A 20,924-nucleotide genomic window follows, 5' to 3' on the forward strand; every position below is an offset into this window, starting at 1 on the left:
CACTTCCACGGCTGAGGAGCTAACAGCTGAATGCAAGTCCAAAACCCAATTCCGGGTCCTGCTGCAGCTCCAGGCAGGTGCTGGCAAGAGCTTAGCAAGCCAAGGTGAGAGACTGCCGTGTCTTGAGGGAGCAGAGCTCAGAGACCCCCTGTCCTCTATGAGCCTCATGTCCAAACACTTGAGCTGGGATTCCTGAAGCACTTCAAGACAAAGGGAACTAGAAGTTGTGCCAGCCCTGCAGGAACACGCTGGACTTCCTTTATCCTCCCTCCAACCTCAATAAAGTTCCTCATTTAAGGAAGCCGATGCTGGCTACTTTCCATACAATAGCTCGGTTGAATTTAAAGGTCGTAGGGTGCCTAGTGAGAAAGCATGTCTAATAAAAGGCACAGAAACAACTGCAGTGCCAGCAGATTAAATTCCCCTAGCAAGAGGCTGAGTGGAGGGCTAACAGTCCTGGAAAGGTCACTCAGTACGAGATGCATTTCAAAGAAAGACGGACAAGGCAAGTTCAGGAAAAGCAGTGGGGAAGAGATGAATAAAACAACACAGCATGTCCCAAGAAGCCAAGACATCAGAGAAGAGGAAGCCTGGGGTACATGGGGCACAGTAGGGTCCTGGCCCAGCTCCTGCAGGCCCCAGGTAGAAGAGTTAGGATTCTGTACCCAGTTCAGCATTGCAATCTCAACCCTCTTCGCTCCTACAGCCCAACTTTAACACTGGAACCGCTGCTGAGAAAAAGCAAGTGGGACACTGTATTATGTTGTGACTGAACAGTGACCTGCAGGGGCATTCTTGCTGTTTCTGGGACAGCACACAAGGGTGCAGAGCCAGGAGGGAACTGACAGTTCTGCACTCTTAGCGAGTCCAGCAGGCACCAACCCAAAGACAATGATGCACCGGAGCCACAGAGGAAAGAGCGTGTCTCCCCTCTCCTCTTCAAGTTTATTATTATTTTAAACTTTCGTAAAGTACACTGCTAGTCAGAGACCCAGCGGCACTAGGACCCGGCACGGGGGTGGACAGCGAGACCTGCAGCAGGTCCGGTCTGCCAGCCCAGACAGGGATCAGTGAACCGCTGGACACGCTGGCCTGAGCAAACACGAGCGGAGTGAGCCAGCTTCAGAGGACCAGAGAGGCACGTGGCACCCGGCCGGACAAGGGGCAAGTTTCAAAGGCACAGCATGAGGCATGAGACCTCTGTCCTCTCCTGTGATGTTGGAGGTCTCCCTGTACCTCTTTTGGATCACATGTCCATTGCTGCCCCTTGTACTAGCGGGCAGTTTCCAGCACCCTCGCAGGAGGCAGCAGGGAAAGTGTGGAACCTGCTTTCTTAGCTCCTATAAAGCCATGTAGAAGCAAAGAGCAGGCTAAGGCACAGACTGCAGCAAGCCAGAGAGAAGGCAGAAGGCTGCCGTGGATCATTCATCCAAAAGCAACATGACCCAACTGCTTTGTCAGGTACACTGCCAAGGGCTACACAGCCTGCCAGCTGCTCAGAAAGACTTTGGGGCAGTTGGTCCCTGCATTGCCAAAGCCAGCCAGAGGACAAACCGATACGAGGGAAAAAGGGCTGTCTGGGGATGGTCAGTGGGTATGGAATTAGCACAGGCAAATCTGTGACAATAGGGGAGTTCCCCGAGTGCAGGGGCCAGGTTTGATTGCGAGAGCAAAAAATCTAAATAAACAAGCTCTGAAGTCTCACCGTGGGGCTGCCCTCACATGCGACCGTTCGGCAGGAGCAGCTGGTGGTGGCTGGGGAAGCAGCACGTGGCAGGGTGGCAAAGAATGCTATTTTCTGTGCTGGTGCTTCTTAGAAAGAAGAGTGATTCTCAGCCTCTTTGAAAGTCCTTAGGAGCTTCACTTGCCCTGGTGGAGCCTGGCAGGGAACTGTGCCCTCTCCACGAGACGGTTAAGACAAAAGCAACAGCAGCAAGCAGGAAAAGGCTGGTATTATGCAAAGTGGCCCCACAGGGCTAATAGCAAAGCTCGTCCTCCCAAGCAGTGCCTCCTGCATAGCCCGTATCGATCAAGATGACCTGGCAGAGTCCCTCCGAGAACTGAATCCATCACCACAAGAGAAAATGAAAGGAGGAAGATGCTCAGCCCCGCTCAGGGAAGACCCTAGACAGCAGCAGAAGCTAAACAAGCCCTTCAAAGAGAGAGGGACATCAGCAGGTATCTCTGTGCAGATGGTACCTGCTCAGGCTGGCAGTGTCCAGGGCTGAGAAAGGGAATCTCAGCCCTTCCAGCAAAGGCTCCCAGGAAATCCGGACTCCTTACAAAGCTGTAGCAGCAGAGCAAGTTGGCGCGGGAGGAGCTCTCCGCTCATCTCGGCAGGATCAGTGGTTTTGCAGGCAGAGCCCACTTACATGTGCTCAGGGTGGTTCTGGAGACACTTGATGACATCAGTAACAGGTTTGCCCTCATAGCAGATCTGATACACAGCTGTGAAGAGGGGGAACCTGTGGGCAGATGAACAAAGTCACCCTTGCCCTGTCACTACAGCTGGCAGAGTCAGAGCACCTCAACTTCTGTTGCGACATGCAGGACCACTGGGCAGGAGCAGGTGGGACAGTGGCATGGTGCCTCATCCAGCAGGCCATTCCTGCCCGGCTGGTTTGATGTGGGCAGTGCAGAGATTCACCTGAACAGCAGAGACACTACGGGTGGGTTTCCCCTCCCACAGCTGCAGGAAAGATCCCAGCCCCACCCCAAAAGAGCAAACAAGGGAGATGAGAGCACTCACTTCTCCACTACGTTCTTGCTTTTAAGGATGCGATGCAGCTCAGCAGACGTCTGGGGACCCTGCAGCTTCTGCCCATTCAACATCTCCTTCTCCAGCTGCTCAATAGACTGAAACAACCCAGCAGTGAGGGGCTGGACCCTGCAACCCCATCCGCTGCTGCACGTTCCTTTCCGGGAGCCAGGCTGCAGCACTCAGGGAGTGAAGGCAGGTTGCCACGGTTCTAATTGGGTCCATCCTGCTGCCAGCTCAGCAGGTTGATGCAGGTATCAATGTTGCCTGCTCCCTGCTCTGCTTACCTTCCCAGTCTTGGCAAAAGCCTCAGCCACTTTGCGGTTGCGGCCACCATAGCAGGTAGTGATGAGGTCAGCCACGCCGCAGCTCTCCAGGAAGGTGGAGGAGGTGACGGAGCCTTTACAGAAGAGTTTGGCGAAGCCAATCATCTCCATCAGTCCCAGACGGATCACAGCAGCCTTCGTGTTGTCTCCATAGCCGAGCCCATCACAGAAACCAGCTCCTACAGCCACAACATTCTGGAAAACAACAGCAGCGTGGAGGGATCTGTTCCCAGCGGAGCTCAGGGTTTTGCTGTGTCCATAAACTGCCTATGTAATCCCAAGCACAGGCTCCTGCCTATGCCAGTGATCACCACCTCTCCAAGCAGCTGAACAGGACACATCCACAGTTCCCTCCGAAGTCTGGCCTTTGACTCAAAGGTCTCGGCAAGCCACAGTGCAATATCCAGTGGGGTTCATTCAACTGGCAACCTCCTCCCCAGAGCTCCCCGCAGAGCCCTAGAGAACTGCAGGCTGTGCTAACCAAGACCTGCAAACCCCGGTGAGCGGCTCACCCACCTTGAGAGCCCCGCAGATCTCTACGGTGTCAGCTTCCTGCACCACCGTCACCCGGAAGTTTGGCGTCTGCATCAGCTCCTTCAGCGTCTGCCCATGCTGCATGTTCTTGCAGCCTGATGAGACAAAGAGAGAAGAAAGATGATGGGGGAGACCCTAAGGTAGGACTGTGCTGCTCTTCTGCCCAGTGGTGCGTTCCTGCAGCATAGCCCTTGCAGCTAGCGCAGCGGGAGGAACCTATTGCCCAACTGATGGACGTTGCTAAACATTTGGAGGTCCACAAAGTGCCAAGCACACATTGCCTGGCAGATAAGCAAGGTTCAACTTTGGAATTCCCAGAAGATGGGGACGATCCCTACTGCTGTGTCTAGCAAGACAGAAATGACATGCCCAGTAGATTAAAGGCATCTTCAAAGGTTGCAAATTTGGGTTTGGAGACTGCTGTTCTCCCTGTTCCTGCAGTGTCCTGCGCGAGAGCATTTCTGCATGCTCGCAGTGATAGCATCCTCTGCTTATACCTCTCCAGTCTCTGCAGCCTCCTGCACAGCATGTTTGCTTTTGTTTAAAATATAGACACTTTGAATCCCATAAATTCTAACCCAGCAAACTGTTCTGTTGGTTTTGGCTGCTGTGCATGATTCACAAACAGTGTGGAGGATGTTAGGAACAGTCACCAGATGAACTTTCAAGCAGCCCTGGCTGGCAATAACATGAGATCCAGGTGAGCGTCCCTTGAAGCCCAAGGAAATGAAGGTAGGAACTCTTATTTCTAAAGGGCCTCTAGGTGTCCACCCCTTTAATTTGTGCCAGGCAGACTGCCTGATGCTCAGAGTCCATGCTGGCAGAAACTTTTAGACACACAGCTCTGTTTTTAATGAAGCGAGCAATCACATCGTAAACCCTGTGAATGAGTTCATCCAGCTCCTATGGAGTCTCACTGCCTCCACAGGAAAAAAGGGCCGGCTCACCCTAGGCAGCAGTGGTTTAAGCTGCACCATGCTCACCCCTTTGCCTCTTCGCGCTCGTCAGAAATGAAGGCTGCTAATGAGGAGGGATGTTGGCTCCTTACCGATGGTTGTTTCACAGAACTTCTCTTCTGCCACTTCATTAGCAATGTTGGCCCCCATGAGGACGCTCATCTCTATTCCCAGTTTTTCATGGATAATGTCTGAGATCAGCCTCAGCCCATCTGGTCCTTCGTCCACCCCCTGGGAGACAACCAGGGACAGAGATGAGCATCTGCCCCTCCCGGAGACCTGGCCCCACCTGCCCCAATCCCGTCATTCCCTGTGCTGCAATGCTCCGACTCTCATCCCAACAGCCCCCCCAGTGCTCAGTTGCACCCCACTCCTCACACCGCTTGAAATCCCCCACATGCCCTCACCCTTCTCCTCCACCAACACACCTCCAAATCCCCACGAAGACTCTGCCCCCACTTCCCACTCTCCCCACACCCCCCCATAACCCTAGAGCCCAGTTTTTGCTCCAAAACCGCAGGATTCCCTTTGCGGCCTCTCCGAGCCAGGCTGCTTCCAGCTGAGCCCCCTTGGCCCAGCGCCCCAGCGAGCTGCCCGGGCAGCGCTCCTCCTGCTCACACCTTGATGAGCGACACCCCAACAGCATCTTTCTTCACGTGGCCCTTGAGCTGGTCACAGACTTTGCCGATAAACTGGTGGGGCACCACGAACAGGAGGATGTCAGCCCCAGCACAGGCTTTCAGCAGGTCTGGCTCTGCTACCTGAAGAGAGTATGACTGTCACCAGGGACTTGTGTCTGTAGTTGTGCAGTGAGCGTGTCCTGAATCCAGGACAAGGGGAGCAGGGGCTTGAGAGCAACTGCTGGGGGCTTCCCTGTAAGGGAAGGAAGGGCACAAAGTCCCCTTCCAGGGCTGGCAGGGCAGAGGGGCTGGAGCAGAGCAGGGCAAAAGCAGCCTGAGCTGGTCCCACAAGGGTGCTGCAAAGCCGGGGTCATTCTAGGAACCTGCTGAGGGGTGAGCGTACAGCCGTGGGGCAGCAGGCCCCGCGGGCTCTCTGCATGCTGCCGATGCCAGCTCGGAGGCAGCCACATGGCCTCAAGCCCGGCCTGTGGGATGCCAGCGCAGGGGCAAAGGTGGGCAACAAAAGCAGCCAGGGCTGCAGCTCGTCCAAGCACAGATCAAGGTCACCGGGAGGGTGTAACTGAGTCCTGTGCAGCCCCGTGCATCCCCTACCTTCGCACACCCAGTGTCCAGGACACCAGGGCAGCTCCCAGCACAGCTATTTATGACCTCTCACCAGAGAGCCCGGCTGTCAGCACCGGACCTTGCGCTCAGCGGAGAGGCTGCCAGCGGGCCACACTCACCACGTTGGGGGGCAGCTTGTGCCCTGGCAGGTACTTGACATTTTCGTGCTCCGCGTTGATGATATCGGTGAGCCGCCGGCCGCCCACCTCCTCCTCCAGCACCCACATGTTCACCTGGTTCTCGAAGGTGCTCAGCCGCGCCGCATTGCTGCCAGCGATCTTGGCGATGGCCGAGCCCCTGCGTGGGCAGAGCAGAGCCGTAGGCAGTGGCTGGCACCAGGGAGCCCAGTGCACCACAGGTCACTAGGGGTCCTGGTGAAATGGGGATGGCTTGCACCGGGTACCGTGGGGCACCGGGGAGGACGGGGACCGCGCTGTGCTCAGAGGGGACCCGGGTGCCCAGTCAGCAAGTGCTCACCAGTTGCCAGAGCCCACGATGCAGACTCTCTTGCCACCCATGGTGCGGGGAGCCAGGGCACTGCGCAGTGCTGAGCCCGCTGCTGTTATTTCAAGGCCGCCCGGAACAGGGGCGGCCCCGTCCCGCCTCCAGCCCCGCCTCGCCCCCGGGGGGAACCGGTCACCCGTGCCCCGGGGTGGCAGAGCTGGCCGCTTTCCCAGGCACAGCCGGCGCTCGCAGCCCGGTGGGCGGCAATGCGGGGCTGCACTGCAGGTGCAAATCGCTCCCCCAAAGCAAAGGTGAATAGCTCAGATCCCAAATCTCAGCAGAACTGGGAGTCGTGACTGCCGAGCCTCTCCCCCTTTTACTGCATAAAAGCATTTTATTTTCCCCAAGTAAGAAATACGAACCATCTGGTTGCAGGCCCAGGACACAACTTCTGCCCTAATCTCACAGCCTTAAGCAGCAGCACTAACTGCCTGACCTTAGGCAAACTGCCCTTTCTTCTATACACAGAGGATCTCTTTCTCTTGCAACAAGGGCTTACAAGTTTTCGGTAAAGCATTACATTTCTACTTTTAAAAACAAGGCAGTGTGAAGAGAGTAATGCTCCTTTCGCATAGTTTTAAACCCTTGTATGTAAACTTTAATACAGTTTCCTCAAAATTATGCCCAACTCCCATGGGGCTTGTAACAGGCTGTCACAATTCTGCAAGGCAGCAGAGTGTGGAAACTGGGCTGTCTAGGTTTTATCAGCAGCTTGGCCACTGGATTTCCAGCTTTGCTCAAGTTACTTTGTTTACTACAAAAGCATTTTGCAAAGGTTTAGCAGACTCTGCAAGTCAGGAAATCCTTACATGAAAGCCTCTCTATAAAAGGCCAAAATATGAAGAACATTTTCTCTCCAGTCTCTTAACCCAGGCGGCTTTGTTTTTAAAAAAAAAAATAAAGTAAAAAAAAAGTAGAGATAATCCTGTCCCTTCCCAGGCAAGTACATGAAGTGTCATCCATCAAGGCAGCTGCTGAGAGAAAGCGTGCTGTCAGCACAGAAGGAGGGAGGACAGCTTCCTTCACAGGAGGCTTTTATTAAAACTGGGTGACGTCTACAAGGATACAGTACAAAAAAAAATTTTGGTCCATGGAAAAACCCATAATATTCAGTTAAGAAAAGCAGTTATTCTGCAACAGCTATGTTTGCCTACGCAGTACTCAGCATCCTTCATGTGTGATTACCCTGAGGAGTCAGTGGGCTGCTTCATCAGCACAAAGACCTTCACCCCAGTACCACAGAGGAGCCATTTCATAAGGGGGCAAAGGAGAAGGGAAGTCGAGTCTATTACTCACAGGCATGTAGTAACACAGACACAAGGAGTAGGGCCACCCAGGCTCCCAAATTCATAGCAACCTTCCCAACCACACCAAAGCTGGGTGTGGGGATGAGGGGGTTTGTCAGTAACATGATTTTGCAGCTATTCCAAGAGAATATGACCAACTTTCAAGTCCATTTGCATTACAGTCCCGAGCAGAAATACTGAGATCCGGGTGAAGAGAAGCCATTCTCTTACGCCTGACCACTAGTTCACTAGTAATTCATTCCATGAAGAGGCATCTGGGCTGCTACTCCCCACAGTAGAGAAAATCTACTTGTACATTCCTGAACCATGCTGGGCCTTATGGCAGCCCCAGAACCTAAAACTTGACTAAAAACCACAGGAGCTTCAGCATGGAAACACCTGCTAACTCGCATATGCTTGGAGCTACGTCCATTCCCAAGGACTGTCCTGTTACAGCCTCAGATCCACACGAAGGAGCCTCTGGTCCCCACAGCGAGTGACACAGGATAACTGTCCCAAAGGAATGAGCCTACAACACTGCGCCCCTGCACAATTCCACCAGGCGGTTGCTGCATCCCCTCTCCCTGCTACAGGGAAAACAAGCAGCCAGATGGCTTGCTGGAACCGCAAGTATAGGTCTTTTGAAGTGCAGAGACGTCTCGCCACTCCAATGCTTCCACATCCCTGCAGTAAGCCAATGCCTCATCTCCTGTGATCCCGGCCTGGGACAGTCTGTCAAAGTCTGTCAACACGAAGGGAACAGGGCAGGGAAAAAGGGACAAGGGAAGAAGCAATTCTCTACACAGTCCAGTAACTTCCTCAAGGAGGAGAGTGACCTGTGAGGCAGCCCAGTGAAGCAGCACCCTCTGAGCGAGGGAGTAAGGGCAGGGAGGTATGTCAGCTCATGGCGTCCTGCCTACTACGTCTCCTGGCACCGTGCTATAAAACGAGGCAGGGAAGAGCCTAGCCACAGAACTCCATCCTTACAGCAGATCCAGGTCTCGTGTGCCACAACTAGATGCTAGTTGGGGAGGAATGGGCTGTGGTTTCTGAACTTGAGAAAGGCTCCAAGACAGCAGTCATACTGGCTACTGGGGACACTACAGGCAGTGCGGAGTCAACGGGAGGCTCTCGGAAGCCTTGGGACTGACAAGGCAACAGTCAGGAAGAAAACCAGGTAGAAATGTGTACTCGTTGGAGCCTGTCTGCTTGCCGCACGCCAGAAGACCCCAGGTGTCCTGGAGTTGTCCCAACAGGGACAATACCAGGATGAATAATGATGCGGGCCTCGCTGCCGGAGTGGGATTATGTGAGCCTTAACAGCGTACTCTGCAGCTCTCTGTCTCCACAAATAGCTGTGACGCCTTCTGGTTGGGGAGGAGTAGAGCAGCCTATGTGTTACGGATTCCCAGGGCCTGCTCCAATTCCTGCCGTCTTTGCTGCACCTGCAAAAGAAGCCAGAATCGCAGCATTAACATACTTGGACGGTGCAGCACCACAGCATCCGAGTAACACAGGACCCAGCTGGAAAAAGGTGAACTCAAACTGGGACCAAGATGCATCAGCAGTGTCTACAAGTGAAGCTCAGCACTGCCACTTTCCACCGTCAGCAAGGAGTGACAGGTACTCTGAGACACTGGGTATGGAGAGGGACCCCTGCTCAGGGACACTCACCTTGGAGTAGAAGTATCTGCACACGGCTTCCTGAGCCCACGGCTGGAAGTAGAACTCAGCTCTACGCTCCTCTTCAGGATTCCCAACAACATCAGTCATTGTCTGGAGAGCACAAAGGACAAAATAGTTCAGGGAGTGCAAAAGCTCTGGCTGTGCTGAGCAAACCCCCCCACACCCCCTCCCCTTTCCTCAAAAAATTTCAGTACGGTCAGGTCAGGTCCTTACACTTGACTCCAAGTCTTGCTTTCCGAGCAGGAAATTGCCTTTCTCTGTGGGAGCTGGTTATAACAAGGGAAGAGTGTGACTGGATCCACCTTCCACACAAGACAAAGCTTTTACCTTTAAATCCCGGCACTGGGACTGTAGCCAGTCGTTGATGAAGCCCTGAGGATCTCGGGCAAAGCTCAGCATGAACTCACGCTGGGTCTTCAGCTGGTTAATCGTCTCTATTGTTTCATGAATCTGAAGGAGATAAGCACAGCAACTAAACGGCTAAATAGGGGAAAAAGTCAGACAGAAACATCAAGAGACCCAACACATGAAGGCGAATTCTTATACTCCCTGGTTGACTTATACCTGTCAGATAGGATTTTCAATTCCCAGTTTCCTGCTCTACATATTACCAATTTTCCCATCTCAGTGGGAAATTTGCTTTAAAACTACGCTTCCAGGTAAAGCCACCTGATTGTAAGCATGGCCGACCCCACTCCAGCTTCCAAATGCACAACAGAGCAAAGCTGAACTCCTGTCCTGTTCAGGGCTCACCTGCTCCAGAGCCACATTCCTACCCAGCAATCAGGAGGGCAGACCTGAAGGAGCTCTTCCTACCTTGTTATCCAGAGCAGCAATTTCCTGTTGACTGGCTGTGGACAGCAGAAAGGAATTCATCTGAGTTTTCAAGGTATCATCCACCTCCACATCAATGTCATAGCAAGCTGTTTTCTTCTGGTCATTTGGGTCAACACTAGGGGCATCCACAAGAAAGAAGCCAAAATAAGTAAGTAGCTCAAGAAAGCACCAAATTGTAGCTCCTCTAGGATATGGACGCAGCATATGGACTGCCACGCAGGGACAAGCCATGCTAATGTTAGCTTCCGCTCTGACACCAAGCAGCAAAGCTCCACTGATGGCTTTGCAGCACAAGGACCAAGTGATTGCTCCAAGCAGATTTCGATCTACAAAAGTGTAATGCAAAGGACAGCATGAACGTGGGAGTGCCTTGTGGAAAAGAGGGATGTGGTAAATGAAAGAGGCGGCTGTTCTTGTACAAAGAAACAATGACAGGCAACATGGGAACTGCTGCTGAAAATCCGAACATATTACATCATCTTCCTGTGCCAGCCTCATCCATCCCTTCCATTCTTCTTCCCAGAAATATGAAGTCAAGTGGACCAGTCTCACCTGATCACATGATTAATGATGATCGGTTCTGGGGGCATAAGCAACGCATGAAGTCTTTGTGGGATTTCAGAGAACTTCATCCGCTGAGATTCAAAGATCTGTGACAGAAACACGGGTAAGGAAAGGAATGGGAGCTCAGTGCCAGCGATCACTGGCTGCTGACAAAGAAAAGCTGAAACAGTCGCTTGTTCCAGCCACGCTGTTACCTGCTGGAGGTATTTGTCACAGATGACATACTCCCGTTCGTGGGGGTCCTGCAGCTTGTGGGTCTTGATATATTGCCACAATGCCTGGATGATCACTGGACGGGTCTGAGTGTGAATCCCCAAGAGACGAGCCAAGCGGGGATCCAATTTGAACTGGGGAGGCTGAAACAAAAAGCACAGAAAGGTGAGATGGCCACAGACACAGCTGTACATGCCCAGCACTGTTACTCCCAACATCTTACCTGGTAATCCAGCATCAGAAGGACAGTACAGCGCACATTTACATCTCCCGGCCTTTTCACCTGGAAGCCATCTGTCTCCTGAGTTGTAGCAGTCCTGTGCCACTGGAAAAGGAGAGGGCATTTAGAAGCACCCTCACGCTTGGTTCCCTTCGCTCCTGCTGCTTGGCACTCAGTAAGCTTGCCAGTAAATCCCACCCACCTAGAGAAATTCACCTTATTCCCACTTACAGCTTGAAACAAGAGTTAATACATTTGTTCAGACCCCCAGCAAGTCAGAGGAAAAGCTAAGATAAGAATTCAAGAGCTCCTGGCTCCCAGCCACTTGTTCAAGCCTTAAGTATCCCCACCTCTCAAGTTACAACTGATATACAAACCCTGTCTGCTGAAACACCAACCCATTTTTAGAGGTAACACAGCAAAAAGAAGCTCACCTCTACTAGGTGATTGTCAGGGCCATACAGGTCTTTATCAAGTTCAATGACCAGAGATTTAAAGAAGGATGAGAACTTTCTTTTCTGCTTGGTGGCATCATATTTGGACAAAGCAGACTGCAAGCAACACAGGAAGGAAAAGTGTTAGGACAGCAAGTCTCAGCACTCAAGCACAGCCACCGTGCACAACAGCGTTCCTTTAAGTTCTGAACACCTAAATTCACCACATGTGCTTGAAAATCAAGTTCCAAGTCAGAAAGTGAAAGACTGGAGTTAAAGATGAGCTTGCAGGAATTAAATCACTCAGCAATTAGATACAACGCAAGTGCCCTGGTTCTCAGAGCCAGGGTACACAAGTGCCACTGATCTGCTCTCACCATTAATTCTTATAGCTATAAGAACTTTGTATAACTCATGTCCTGCCATGGGGATACCCATCGGTCTCCAAGTTGGGCTCTCGGTCTCGTCACCATCAGACTCCTTGGAAAATAGAGATGAAGGAGGATATCAAGCCCCTAGCTATGCTCTCAGACACTAGGAAACTGGTTTCATGGCCAATTCCAGATCCATAAAGTCACCTCTGTGGTTGGGTATTTCACACTTACATCTTCCAGCAGCCGTCCTTCCACCCGAAGCTCCCAGGAGGCGACTGTTCCTTCACCATCCTCTGCATCCGACTTGGCTGGATTGAAGGTATTGGAGATAAAAATACGTAGCTTTCGTTTTTGCTAGGAGAAAAAGCATCAGCTCAGTATCAATTCTGAAATAGAGGGCTGACTCATCTTGCTTATGTTTTACTAAAACTAAGTTTAATGTTTTTAGCTGCCTCATATTCCCCCTCTCCTGGGGCAGACACAAGGAAAGAGGCATTTCTGGTTCCACTCCTTGGTTATGTCTGGAGCATTAAGATTCCTAATACGCCACGCTTACAGGGACACGACCCAAGCTTCAGTGCCCTCCTGCTGTCTTAGCTAAAGTAAGAGCCTCCAAACCTTGCTTAGGATAACCGTGAACGCAGCCGTCCCCTACCTTAATGGGCCGCTTCAAAGCCTCCTGGATATCCAAGCGTTTCCTCATGATCGTCTGGTCCAATTTCCTTTCAAAGGCCAGCAAGTCCATATAGGCCTGAGACTCGGGTACAAGTTCACGAATCTACAGCCAATCAAGAATGCAAATCACCGTCAGCTTGCCTGCACTTCTCCAGTCTACTTCGTCTCAACACAGGCTGCAACTGCGTGTGCCACTCACCCTCTGAGGTAGAATTTTGTCAGCCATCTTCTTCTTTTTAGCGCTGTTAAGGAAGGAGATGCACACACAGGCATTAAAATGGCAACCACTTTGTGCAAATTAACTGTAGGCATTCACGAAGGGAGCAAGACGACAGTTTATTCTCTGGTTTAGTACTGCGGCATTAGCAGTGCTCTCAGCCTGGATGCAGGCTCGGGCCCAGGCTCTCATTTCCAGAGGCACTTATCGTTACCGTCAGCGCACGCAGAGTCAGGCTCTTTATTCCCCGCAGCCCCTGCCAGGCCTCCAGCACTGCAGAGCTGACGAACCCTGCAGCAGTGTGACTGATTACCTGAACATTTCACATCCCCTACGAGAGCTTAGAAAGCGGGGTTACATCAAGTTGGAAAGGGCGTACTGACATGATGCCTAATCAAAGTGACTCTCTAGCCTCAATTAGCTTTAAATTGACTTTTCTAGGAGATGCATTTTAAATCAAGGGATGAATTACCAGTGTTCCTGGGGAATCACATTATACTGCCAGAAACGTTCCATAAACTTGCTCTTGTCTAGCAGCTGCACGTTAGTCTTTATCTGCTGGAAGCCCCCCTCTCCAGAGAAGGGGCTGCGCGAGAAGGCTGACGTCCCTTTCAGCCGCCCACCAAAAAGAAGCCGTGAGAAGCCCAAGCGCAGGACGAAGGCCAAGTGCCCCGCACACAGCGCGATGGAAAACCTTTGTGCCTCTAAGCGCAGCCAGCCCATTCCCCCAAGTCGGTGACCAACGCGTCCCGCTGCCCCGCGCCCGGCACAGTCCCCGCTTCAGCGAGGACTCACCGCTCGCCCTCTGTTTTCGGGGGTGTCTGCCTGCACCCCCAAACCCGGCCTCTCCCCGTGGGGCCTTTGGGGAGAGTGCCAACGCGTCTGTGCCCCGGCCTGGGGATGCCCTGAGGCACCTGGATGCCCCGGGATGCCCCGCTGCCTGGGATGCCCCGCTGCCCGGGATGACCTGGGACACCCCGCTGCCTGGGATGCCCCGATGCCCGGGATGACCTGGGACACCCCGCTGCCTGGGATGCCCCGCTGCCCGGGATGACCTGGGACACCCCGCTGCCCAGGGATGCCCCGATGCCCGGGATGACCTGGGACACCCCGCTGCCTGGGATGCCCCGCTGCCCGGGATGACCTGGGACACCCCGCTGCCTGGGATGCCCCGCTGCCCGGGATGACCTGGGACACCCCGCTGCCTGGGATGCCCCGATGCCCGGGATGACCTGGGACACCCCGCTGCCTGGGATGCCCCGATGCCCGGGATGACCTGGGACACCCCGCTGCCTGGGATGCCCCGATGCCCGGGATGACCTGGGACACCCCGCTGCCCAGGGATGCCCCGATGCCCGGGATGACCTGGGACACCCCGCTGCCTGGGATGCCCCGCTGCCCGGGATGACCTGGGACACCCCGCTGCCTGGGATGCCCCGATGCCCGGGATGACCTGGGACACCCCGCTGCCCAGGGATGCCCCGATGCCCGGGATGACCTGGGACACCCCGCTGCCTGGGATGCCCCGCTGCCCGGGATGACCTGGGACACCCCGCTGCCTGGGATGCCCCGCTGCCCGGGATGACCTGGGACACCCCGCTGCCTGGGATGCCCCGCTGCCCGGGATGACCTGGGACACCCCGCTGCCTGGGATGCCCCGATGCCCGGGATGACCTGGGACACCCCGCTGCCTGGGATGCCCCGCTGCCCGGGATGACCTGGGACACCCCGCTGCCTGGGATGCCCCGATGCCCGGGATGACCTGGGACACCCCGCTGCCTGGGATGCCCCGCTGCCCGGGATGACCTGGGACACCCCGCTGCCTGGGATGCCCCGATGCCCGGGATGACCTGGGACACCCCGCTGCCTGGGATGCCCCGATGCCCGGGATGACCTGGGACACCCCGCTGCCCGGGGATGCCCCCGCTGCCCGGGGATGCCGGCCCTTACTTGTGGTTGCGGTTGGGCACGGCCTGCGGTTGCACCTGCTGGAGCTGTTGCGGCGCCGGCCTCTTGCGGGCCTGGTCCAGGCTGGCCTGCGCCATCCCGGGCCGCACCGCCGGGCTCCCGCCGTAACCGGGCGGCCCCATGGAGGGGCCCTGCGGCGCCAGCCGGCTGCCCGGTAACATTCCAGGGCGCTGCGGAGAGAAGAAAACCGGTCCAGTGCCCACCGGGAGGGGCCGTCCCCGTCGCCTCCGCTCCCTCCCGCCCCGCCCCGCGCAGCGCCGGTCCGCGCGCCCCCGCCGGCCCCTCCCCCGCCTCACCGGGTAGGCGGCTCCCGGCAGCGGCGAGCGGTACAGGCCCTGTCCCGGAGCCGGGCCCATCCGCACCGGCCCGCCCGGCGTGCCCGGTCCGAGCGCGCCGGCCCCGGCAGCGGCCCCACCGCCGCCGCCGCTGGGAGTCACCGACTGGAATCCCGCCCGCGCCGCCATCTTCTCCAGCACAAAGGGGAGCGGGCCGGAACCGGACGCCCGCCATAGAGAGCCCGTGCGGGTGCCGCGCTAGAGAGGCGCCGCCCGCAACCGCCGCCCTCTGCTGGCTGGAGGTCCACGCTAGGGGATGGCGGGGGGGTATGGGAGGGTGCAGGGTCCTGGGGGGTGCTGGGGCCGGGTCCTGGGGGGTGCTGGGGCCATGGGGGTATGGGAGGGTGCAGGGTCCTGGGGGGTGCTGGGGCCGGGTCCTGGGGGGTGCTGGGGCCATGGGGGTATGGGAGGGTGCAGGGTCCTGGGGGTGCTGGGGCCATGGGAGGGTGCAGGGTCCTGGGGGGTGCTGGGGCCGGGTCCTGGGGGGTGCTGGGGCCATGGGGGTATGGGAGGGTGCAGGGTCTCGGGGGTGCTGGGGCAGGGTCCTGGGGGGTGCTGAGGCCATGGGGGTATGGGAGGGTGCAGGGTCCTGGGGCAGAGTTCTGGGGGGTGCTGGGGCCATGGGGGTATATGGGAGGATGCAGGGTCTTGGGAGTGCTGGGGCCATGGGGGTATGGGAGGGTGCAGGGTCCTGGGGGGTGCTGGGGCAGGGTCCTGGGGGGGTTTCTGGGGCCATATGGGAGGGTGCAGGGTCTTGGGGCAAGGTCACGGGGGATATGGGAGGGTGCAGGGTCCTGGGGGATTAGGGAAGGGTACGGGGTCCATGAGGGTTGCTCTTGGGGGTGCAGGGTGCTGGGGGCAATGTTCATGGGGAGCCTGTGGGGGATGCAAGGGCCATGGAGGAGTGGAGAGTCCTGTGGGTGTTAGGAGCAGAGTGGGAGAGGCAGCAGGGTGTGTGCTAGGGGCTCTCATCTCTGTGCAAAACCACCTGTAAGAGAATTTGCAGCTCCTTGAATCCGCAGGCTGGCAGCCATTGAGCTCCCTTAAGGCATGCTCAGGGACTCATCTACCTACCTCAGCTGACATCGCACTCGTTCTGATCTCTCCTGTCCTAATTTAGCCTGTCTGATTTCCACTGCAGCCCTCACCGAGCTGTTACAGTCAGAGCTGCTCTGGAGTTGAGGAGGGTTGGGGAGTCAGTCCCACGCTTGCCTGGCCATAACTGTAGCACTCACTATTATAAATATGTGCCAATTGCAGGAGATGCTGGTCCTGAAGCCTCCCTTGCTCTGGGATGTGCTGGGAGGAAGGCGGCTTTGCCTGCCCCGGGGATGGAGGACTCCAACTTGCAGACCTGGCAGTAACACCTCTCACCAGAACTGCTGTCCTTAACATCTTAAGAAGTAAGCTTATGGGGGCATAAATGGACATGAATGGAGACAGTTTGTTCAGGTTTAGGCTGAGCACCCGGGAAAAGGATTCCTATCTCCCTTGACAGTGACTTGGGTTGCTACAGAAAGCATGATGTTAGAATTAAAGGCCACTTTCTGCAAGTATTAACATTAAGTTCCCTATTCCCTGGAGCACTTACCCTTGCGGTTGATCAGAAAGAAAAAGGGACACAAATCCAGCCAGCATTAATCTGTGAAAAAAAGCCAAGTGAGCAGTCACACCACAAGTATTAATGAAGCAATTAATGATGATCATGGGTCATTTCAGAGGCCTGTCCTGTACAGTGCATGGCGTTGTTGACTGAGCAAAGAAGTGGGGATGTGTTGGCACCTTTTCTGCCAGATACGGCATTTCCTATCCTTGATGAAAAACACGAAGCTTTGAGCACAGCCATTAACTGTTGTCTCAGCATCCATGTGTCCGTGCAGTTAATTTAATGCCACCTCCGACAGGCTTGGTGCCCAGCAGCCTTATGAAATATTCATGGGGAGGAAAAGCAGTGGAACTTATCTGCTCTGTATTGTTCAGATGCAACTTTGACTGAGACTTAAAGCCTGGCAGGAGCCCTTTGGGCAGGCTGGAAAGCTGTCTGGCTCTCCTGGGAGTGAGCAGGGTGAGAGTGAGAGAAAGCAAGGGCTAACCTGAGAAGTGGAGAGAGGGAAGTGGGACTTAGAGAGCTGCTCAGCTTGGCACAGGGAGCAGGTGAGCTGCAGGGTCTTGAGAGACCCCACATTGCATGAGCCGAGCTGAGAGCGACCCCAGCCCTCTGTCCCCAGGGATGCTCTCTGACCAGTCCTCTTTGTCCCCTGATACTAGCTGCCTTTCGTAAGAAACACAGGGATAAAATAACCCCGGCTTCCTTGGCTCAGTGTCTCCTTACACTTGTCCTTTCTCCTTTCCTCTGCCCTGAGGGTTTGGTTGGTTCCCTCCTCCCAGTGGAAATGGTTTGCGAAACGCTACCCCGTACACCTTCATTTACTGCACCTGCTGGCACAAGGCAGCTCCTCTGAAACCTTCTTCCCCAACCAGTGTGGCTCTGGCTCCAGGCGGCCGAACAGCATCCAGGGCTGTGTAATTATATCTCAGCGCCTGTTTCTGCTGGCAGCTTTAGCAGTGAGCAAGTGGTAACTGGGAATTATTGCCAAGGAGAAGAAGAGGTGATGCTATCTCTGCCATGGTTATATGCGTGTTGCATGATTAATCCTTGCTCCGTAGGGTTTCAGCAGCCACACAATCCGCAAGGTAAACACAGCAGCGTGCAAGCAGGTGCTTCCCGGCATCTCAGGCCTAGGTGTGTCACACCCCGTCCTTGCGTGGATCGTCAGAGATGCTTCCCGTGAAATGTAATTAACTCCTTGTCTTGTGCACAGCGTGACTCTCGCACCACCGAGTGACCGACGTGGATGCACCCACGCTGCTTGCACCACGCACCGTGCAGACTGCCAGCCCCGTGCAGCCTACGCACGGTGCGCCCATCCGTGCACCACCGTAATCCCCAACAGGCTGAAGCTCCCCGGCCCGCGTACGCTGCCCTGCCGTGCATGGATCGCCTGCGCGGCAGAGCCTTGAGTCTGAAAATGTGCGGCTTTTCCACTTCATACCTGAGAGTGGCTCACGTTGGTGTCCTGTCTGGCTACCACGGGAATTGCTTCGGCTGTGCTGCCTTTGGGCTCCGGCCACCTCCTCTGCGAGCCCGTTCCAGGCTGCAGCTCGCAGACATCGTGTCCAGCGGCAGCAGAAACCCCAGACGGCCGTGCTGAGGCTGGGGATGCGCCTATGCGATGCGAGGCTGTGACAGATGGATGGGGTGACCTGCTCCCAGCACAGCCCAGCAGGTTAATGGGGAGCTGTGGAAGAGATCACAGCTTGCAGAGGCAGGGTCACTGCCTGCCCCCTGCAACAGGAGCTGCTGTGATGCCGCTGTGGAGGGAGCAGGCATGGTCAGCTGCTCTGGCTACTCACAGTGGCTGGCTGCAATTAATTTAGGTTCATTAACTCCCTTCTGGGCTTAGCTATATTATCGTGTTCCTATTCAAGGCCCACCCTGTGGCCTTTGCAGCACCAGCTCTGGCAGAGGAGGACCAGAATAGCAGTCAGACCGTTCTAGTTTAAATGCAAAACACCCGTCTGCCATTTCCAGGAGCAACGGGGACATGGCCAGAGCCAAGTGACCGGGGGGAGTCTGGCATTTCAGTATTCCCTGCCCACTGCTCACTCACTATTATTCAGTCTCCATGGGGTCCTGAGGGCTTTTTTGGATGCCCAGTGTTGGATCTAGCATGTACTTTTGCTCTTTGTAGCTGGAAATATTTAGGACAAAAAGTGTGTTTACATATGGCTTGTGCTATAACTGCTACTAACTTGGTTAAATTAAAAACAGGTAATATTCAAGCTAGTAACTCATTTCTGCTGGATCTCGGGTGTCTGTCCCAAACCACAGAAGTGTTAGAGTTGTCAATGATTAGCGGCTGTGCATATGCTAATTCTCCTCCCCCTGCCTGAGAGCAAAAGTCAGCTCCTATCCTCCAGTCCCCCGTGTCCCTCGGGGCGCGTTCACATGGCAGCGCAGGACCAGGCAGCGATGCCGGAGCTCGCTTGGGTGCCCAGAGCAATCGCCCCAGTAGCACCGCACTTAGCGAAGGGACGCTTTAATGTGACTCTGTTCAACACCAGCTCTGATGTTGCTGGTATTCATGTGTGCATTTAAAGACAGTACCGGAGGTCTGGACCAAAGCTTTATCCTCTCCCCCTCCTTTTAGTCTCGGCGCCAGGATTTCAGCGATGTCTTCAAGAACATCCTGGGATGATGTCGTCCCCACCTGCCTCCTTGGGGAGCGTTTCCAGCAGCTCAGCAAGAGAGAAAGGCTCAGTGTTCATGAGTTATATCATTCTTTATATCATCGTTAAGAGTAGCAGGTATTGATGTACAATGCATCTGTCATCTTATTGTGCTTCCTATGAAAATGTGTGTACATAGTACAGATACCAGAGAGAATCCAACACTTTATACACTTGAAGGCATTCAGAGATCAGTAACAGAAAAAAAAATGGCACAAGAACAAGGCCTAAATGCTATTAGATGGGTATCTACACTGATATGATGCATATATAGAGAGATATATATATATGTACACATATATATATAGTCATATATATTATATATAAGAAATATAAAATGCAGATGACATAATAGAAACAAACAAAAAATGTATGCTTCAACAGGTGAGCATCAAGGTCAAATCCCAGCCCCATCTTTAAAAGCTTTAATGGGAAAGAGGAAGAAAGAAAATAAATAAATGAAACGCAATGAAACGTTAGGAAAAATCCATAAGAAAATTTATGGATGTGGCCGACCCGTCATCTTTGGGCAATCGCTGGATACAAAGGACTGACCCCCAGTTCCTAATTTTGGTCAGGAAGCAAATAATAATAATAATAATGACAATAATAAAAACAAAACTGCAGTTTAGAAATAATAACTACTAAAAAGACTTATTGCAAAAGCTCTTAAAGATAAGTAGCACTTCAGCCCTGGGAGGGCTCTTGCTTGATGTGTGGGGCCTGGGGGCCGGCGGGGGCTGGGGGAGGCCAATTTCCAGTGACCCTCGAGCGAAATGGCGGTGCGCTTGCGGGCCCGGGGAACAGAGACTCGGCCAGTGCCGGACGGCCGGACCCCGGCTGCCAGGGCAGGTCTCTGCGTGCCGGGGAGAGGGCAGTGACGGGAGGAGCAGCGGCGGTCCCGGGGCAGCGAGCCGGCGGGCGCCCCGACGATGCCCAGGGCTCGCGGTGCCCGGGGGCAGCTGCTGTCGGGGGGTTCAGCGGGGCGGGAGCCTGCGGTCCCGTGGACCAGAGCACCCTGTGCCATGGGGTGTCCCTCAACCTATGAACCCTTTTGGCGTTGGGGCTCCCGTGCCCGCCTGGCCAAAGCGGTGCCAAGGGGCTGCCCCTCGTGGTGCCCCTGGCCGAGCCGGGCCGGTGGCTGCAGCTGAAGTGGGGGCCAGGAGTTTTCCTTCTGCCTTTCTCCCCAAGGATGGCTGTTTTTGGGGGCCGCACGGGGTAGCCCCAGGTTCCCTGGGGACAGGAGGGACTGCGGGGCAGGGCTGGCGCTGGCCAGGCTGCGTGGAGCCCAGGAGAGAGGGGCAGGGAGACCACACCATCGCCCGACCCGAGGGAGAGTGCCCGGGCGGTGGGGTCTTCAGTGCCGAGGTGACGTGCCCCGGCCGAGTCCCCTCTGGTGCTCGCAGCCGGCCAGCAAGCTCGGTGGCCGGGCACCACCGTCCCTGGGGCAGGGTGCCGAGGAAGACGTTTCGGAGAGGTGGAGGTGCCCCGTCTTCATGCGCA

The 20,924-nt window shown here is 55.1% G+C and overlaps 2 protein-coding genes and 1 long non-coding RNA gene across 5 annotated transcripts; 1 reads left to right on the forward strand and 2 right to left on the reverse strand.

Annotated features, from left to right (window-relative positions):
• Positions 1 to 897: 897 nt before the first annotated feature.
• GPD1 (glycerol-3-phosphate dehydrogenase 1) lies at positions 898 to 7,075 on the reverse strand. 2 transcript variants are annotated; one of them, XM_075133773.1, is made up of 8 exons: positions 6,296 to 7,075; positions 5,938 to 6,115; positions 5,195 to 5,335; positions 4,667 to 4,805; positions 3,601 to 3,713; positions 3,046 to 3,279; positions 2,750 to 2,856; positions 898 to 2,647 (listed from the first exon to the last, which is right to left on the reverse strand). In XM_075133773.1, exons 1-8 carry the CDS (start codon positions 6,334 to 6,336, stop codon positions 2,644 to 2,646), a joined length of 957 nt encoding a protein of 318 aa, XP_074989874.1. In that variant the 5' UTR covers positions 6,337 to 7,075; the 3' UTR covers positions 898 to 2,643. The 2 variants fall into 2 exon arrangements, with proteins under 2 accessions (XP_074989874.1, XP_074989875.1); XM_075133774.1 differs by having other exon boundaries at positions 898 to 2,465; positions 6,296 to 6,521.
• Positions 7,076 to 7,339: 264 nt separating this feature from the next.
• Positions 7,340 to 15,260, reverse strand: SMARCD1 (SWI/SNF related BAF chromatin remodeling complex subunit D1). The gene is made up of 13 exons (XM_075133763.1): positions 15,093 to 15,260; positions 14,779 to 14,966; positions 12,811 to 12,853; positions 12,592 to 12,714; positions 12,168 to 12,290; positions 11,563 to 11,679; positions 11,132 to 11,233; positions 10,890 to 11,051; positions 10,684 to 10,781; positions 10,111 to 10,246; positions 9,622 to 9,744; positions 9,283 to 9,384; positions 7,340 to 9,053 (listed from the first exon to the last, which is right to left on the reverse strand). The coding sequence occupies exons 1-13, from the start codon at positions 15,258 to 15,260 to the stop codon at positions 9,000 to 9,002; spliced, it is 1,539 nt and encodes a 512-aa protein (XP_074989864.1). The 3' UTR covers positions 7,340 to 8,999.
• LOC142073699 (uncharacterized) lies at positions 15,261 to 20,041 on the forward strand. Of its 2 annotated transcripts, none has more exons than XR_012670450.1 (3): positions 15,261 to 15,398; positions 16,392 to 16,534; positions 17,799 to 20,041. It is a non-coding gene; the product is annotated as an uncharacterized LOC142073699 (long non-coding RNA). The 2 variants fall into 2 exon arrangements; XR_012670449.1 differs by having other exon boundaries at positions 15,261 to 15,373.
• Positions 20,042 to 20,924: the final 883 nt, after the last annotated feature.

This window comes from Calonectris borealis, chromosome 30 (assembly GCF_964195595.1).
Source record: "Calonectris borealis chromosome 30, bCalBor7.hap1.2, whole genome shotgun sequence".
NCBI classification, from domain to species: Eukaryota; Metazoa; Chordata; class Aves; order Procellariiformes; family Procellariidae; genus Calonectris; species Calonectris borealis.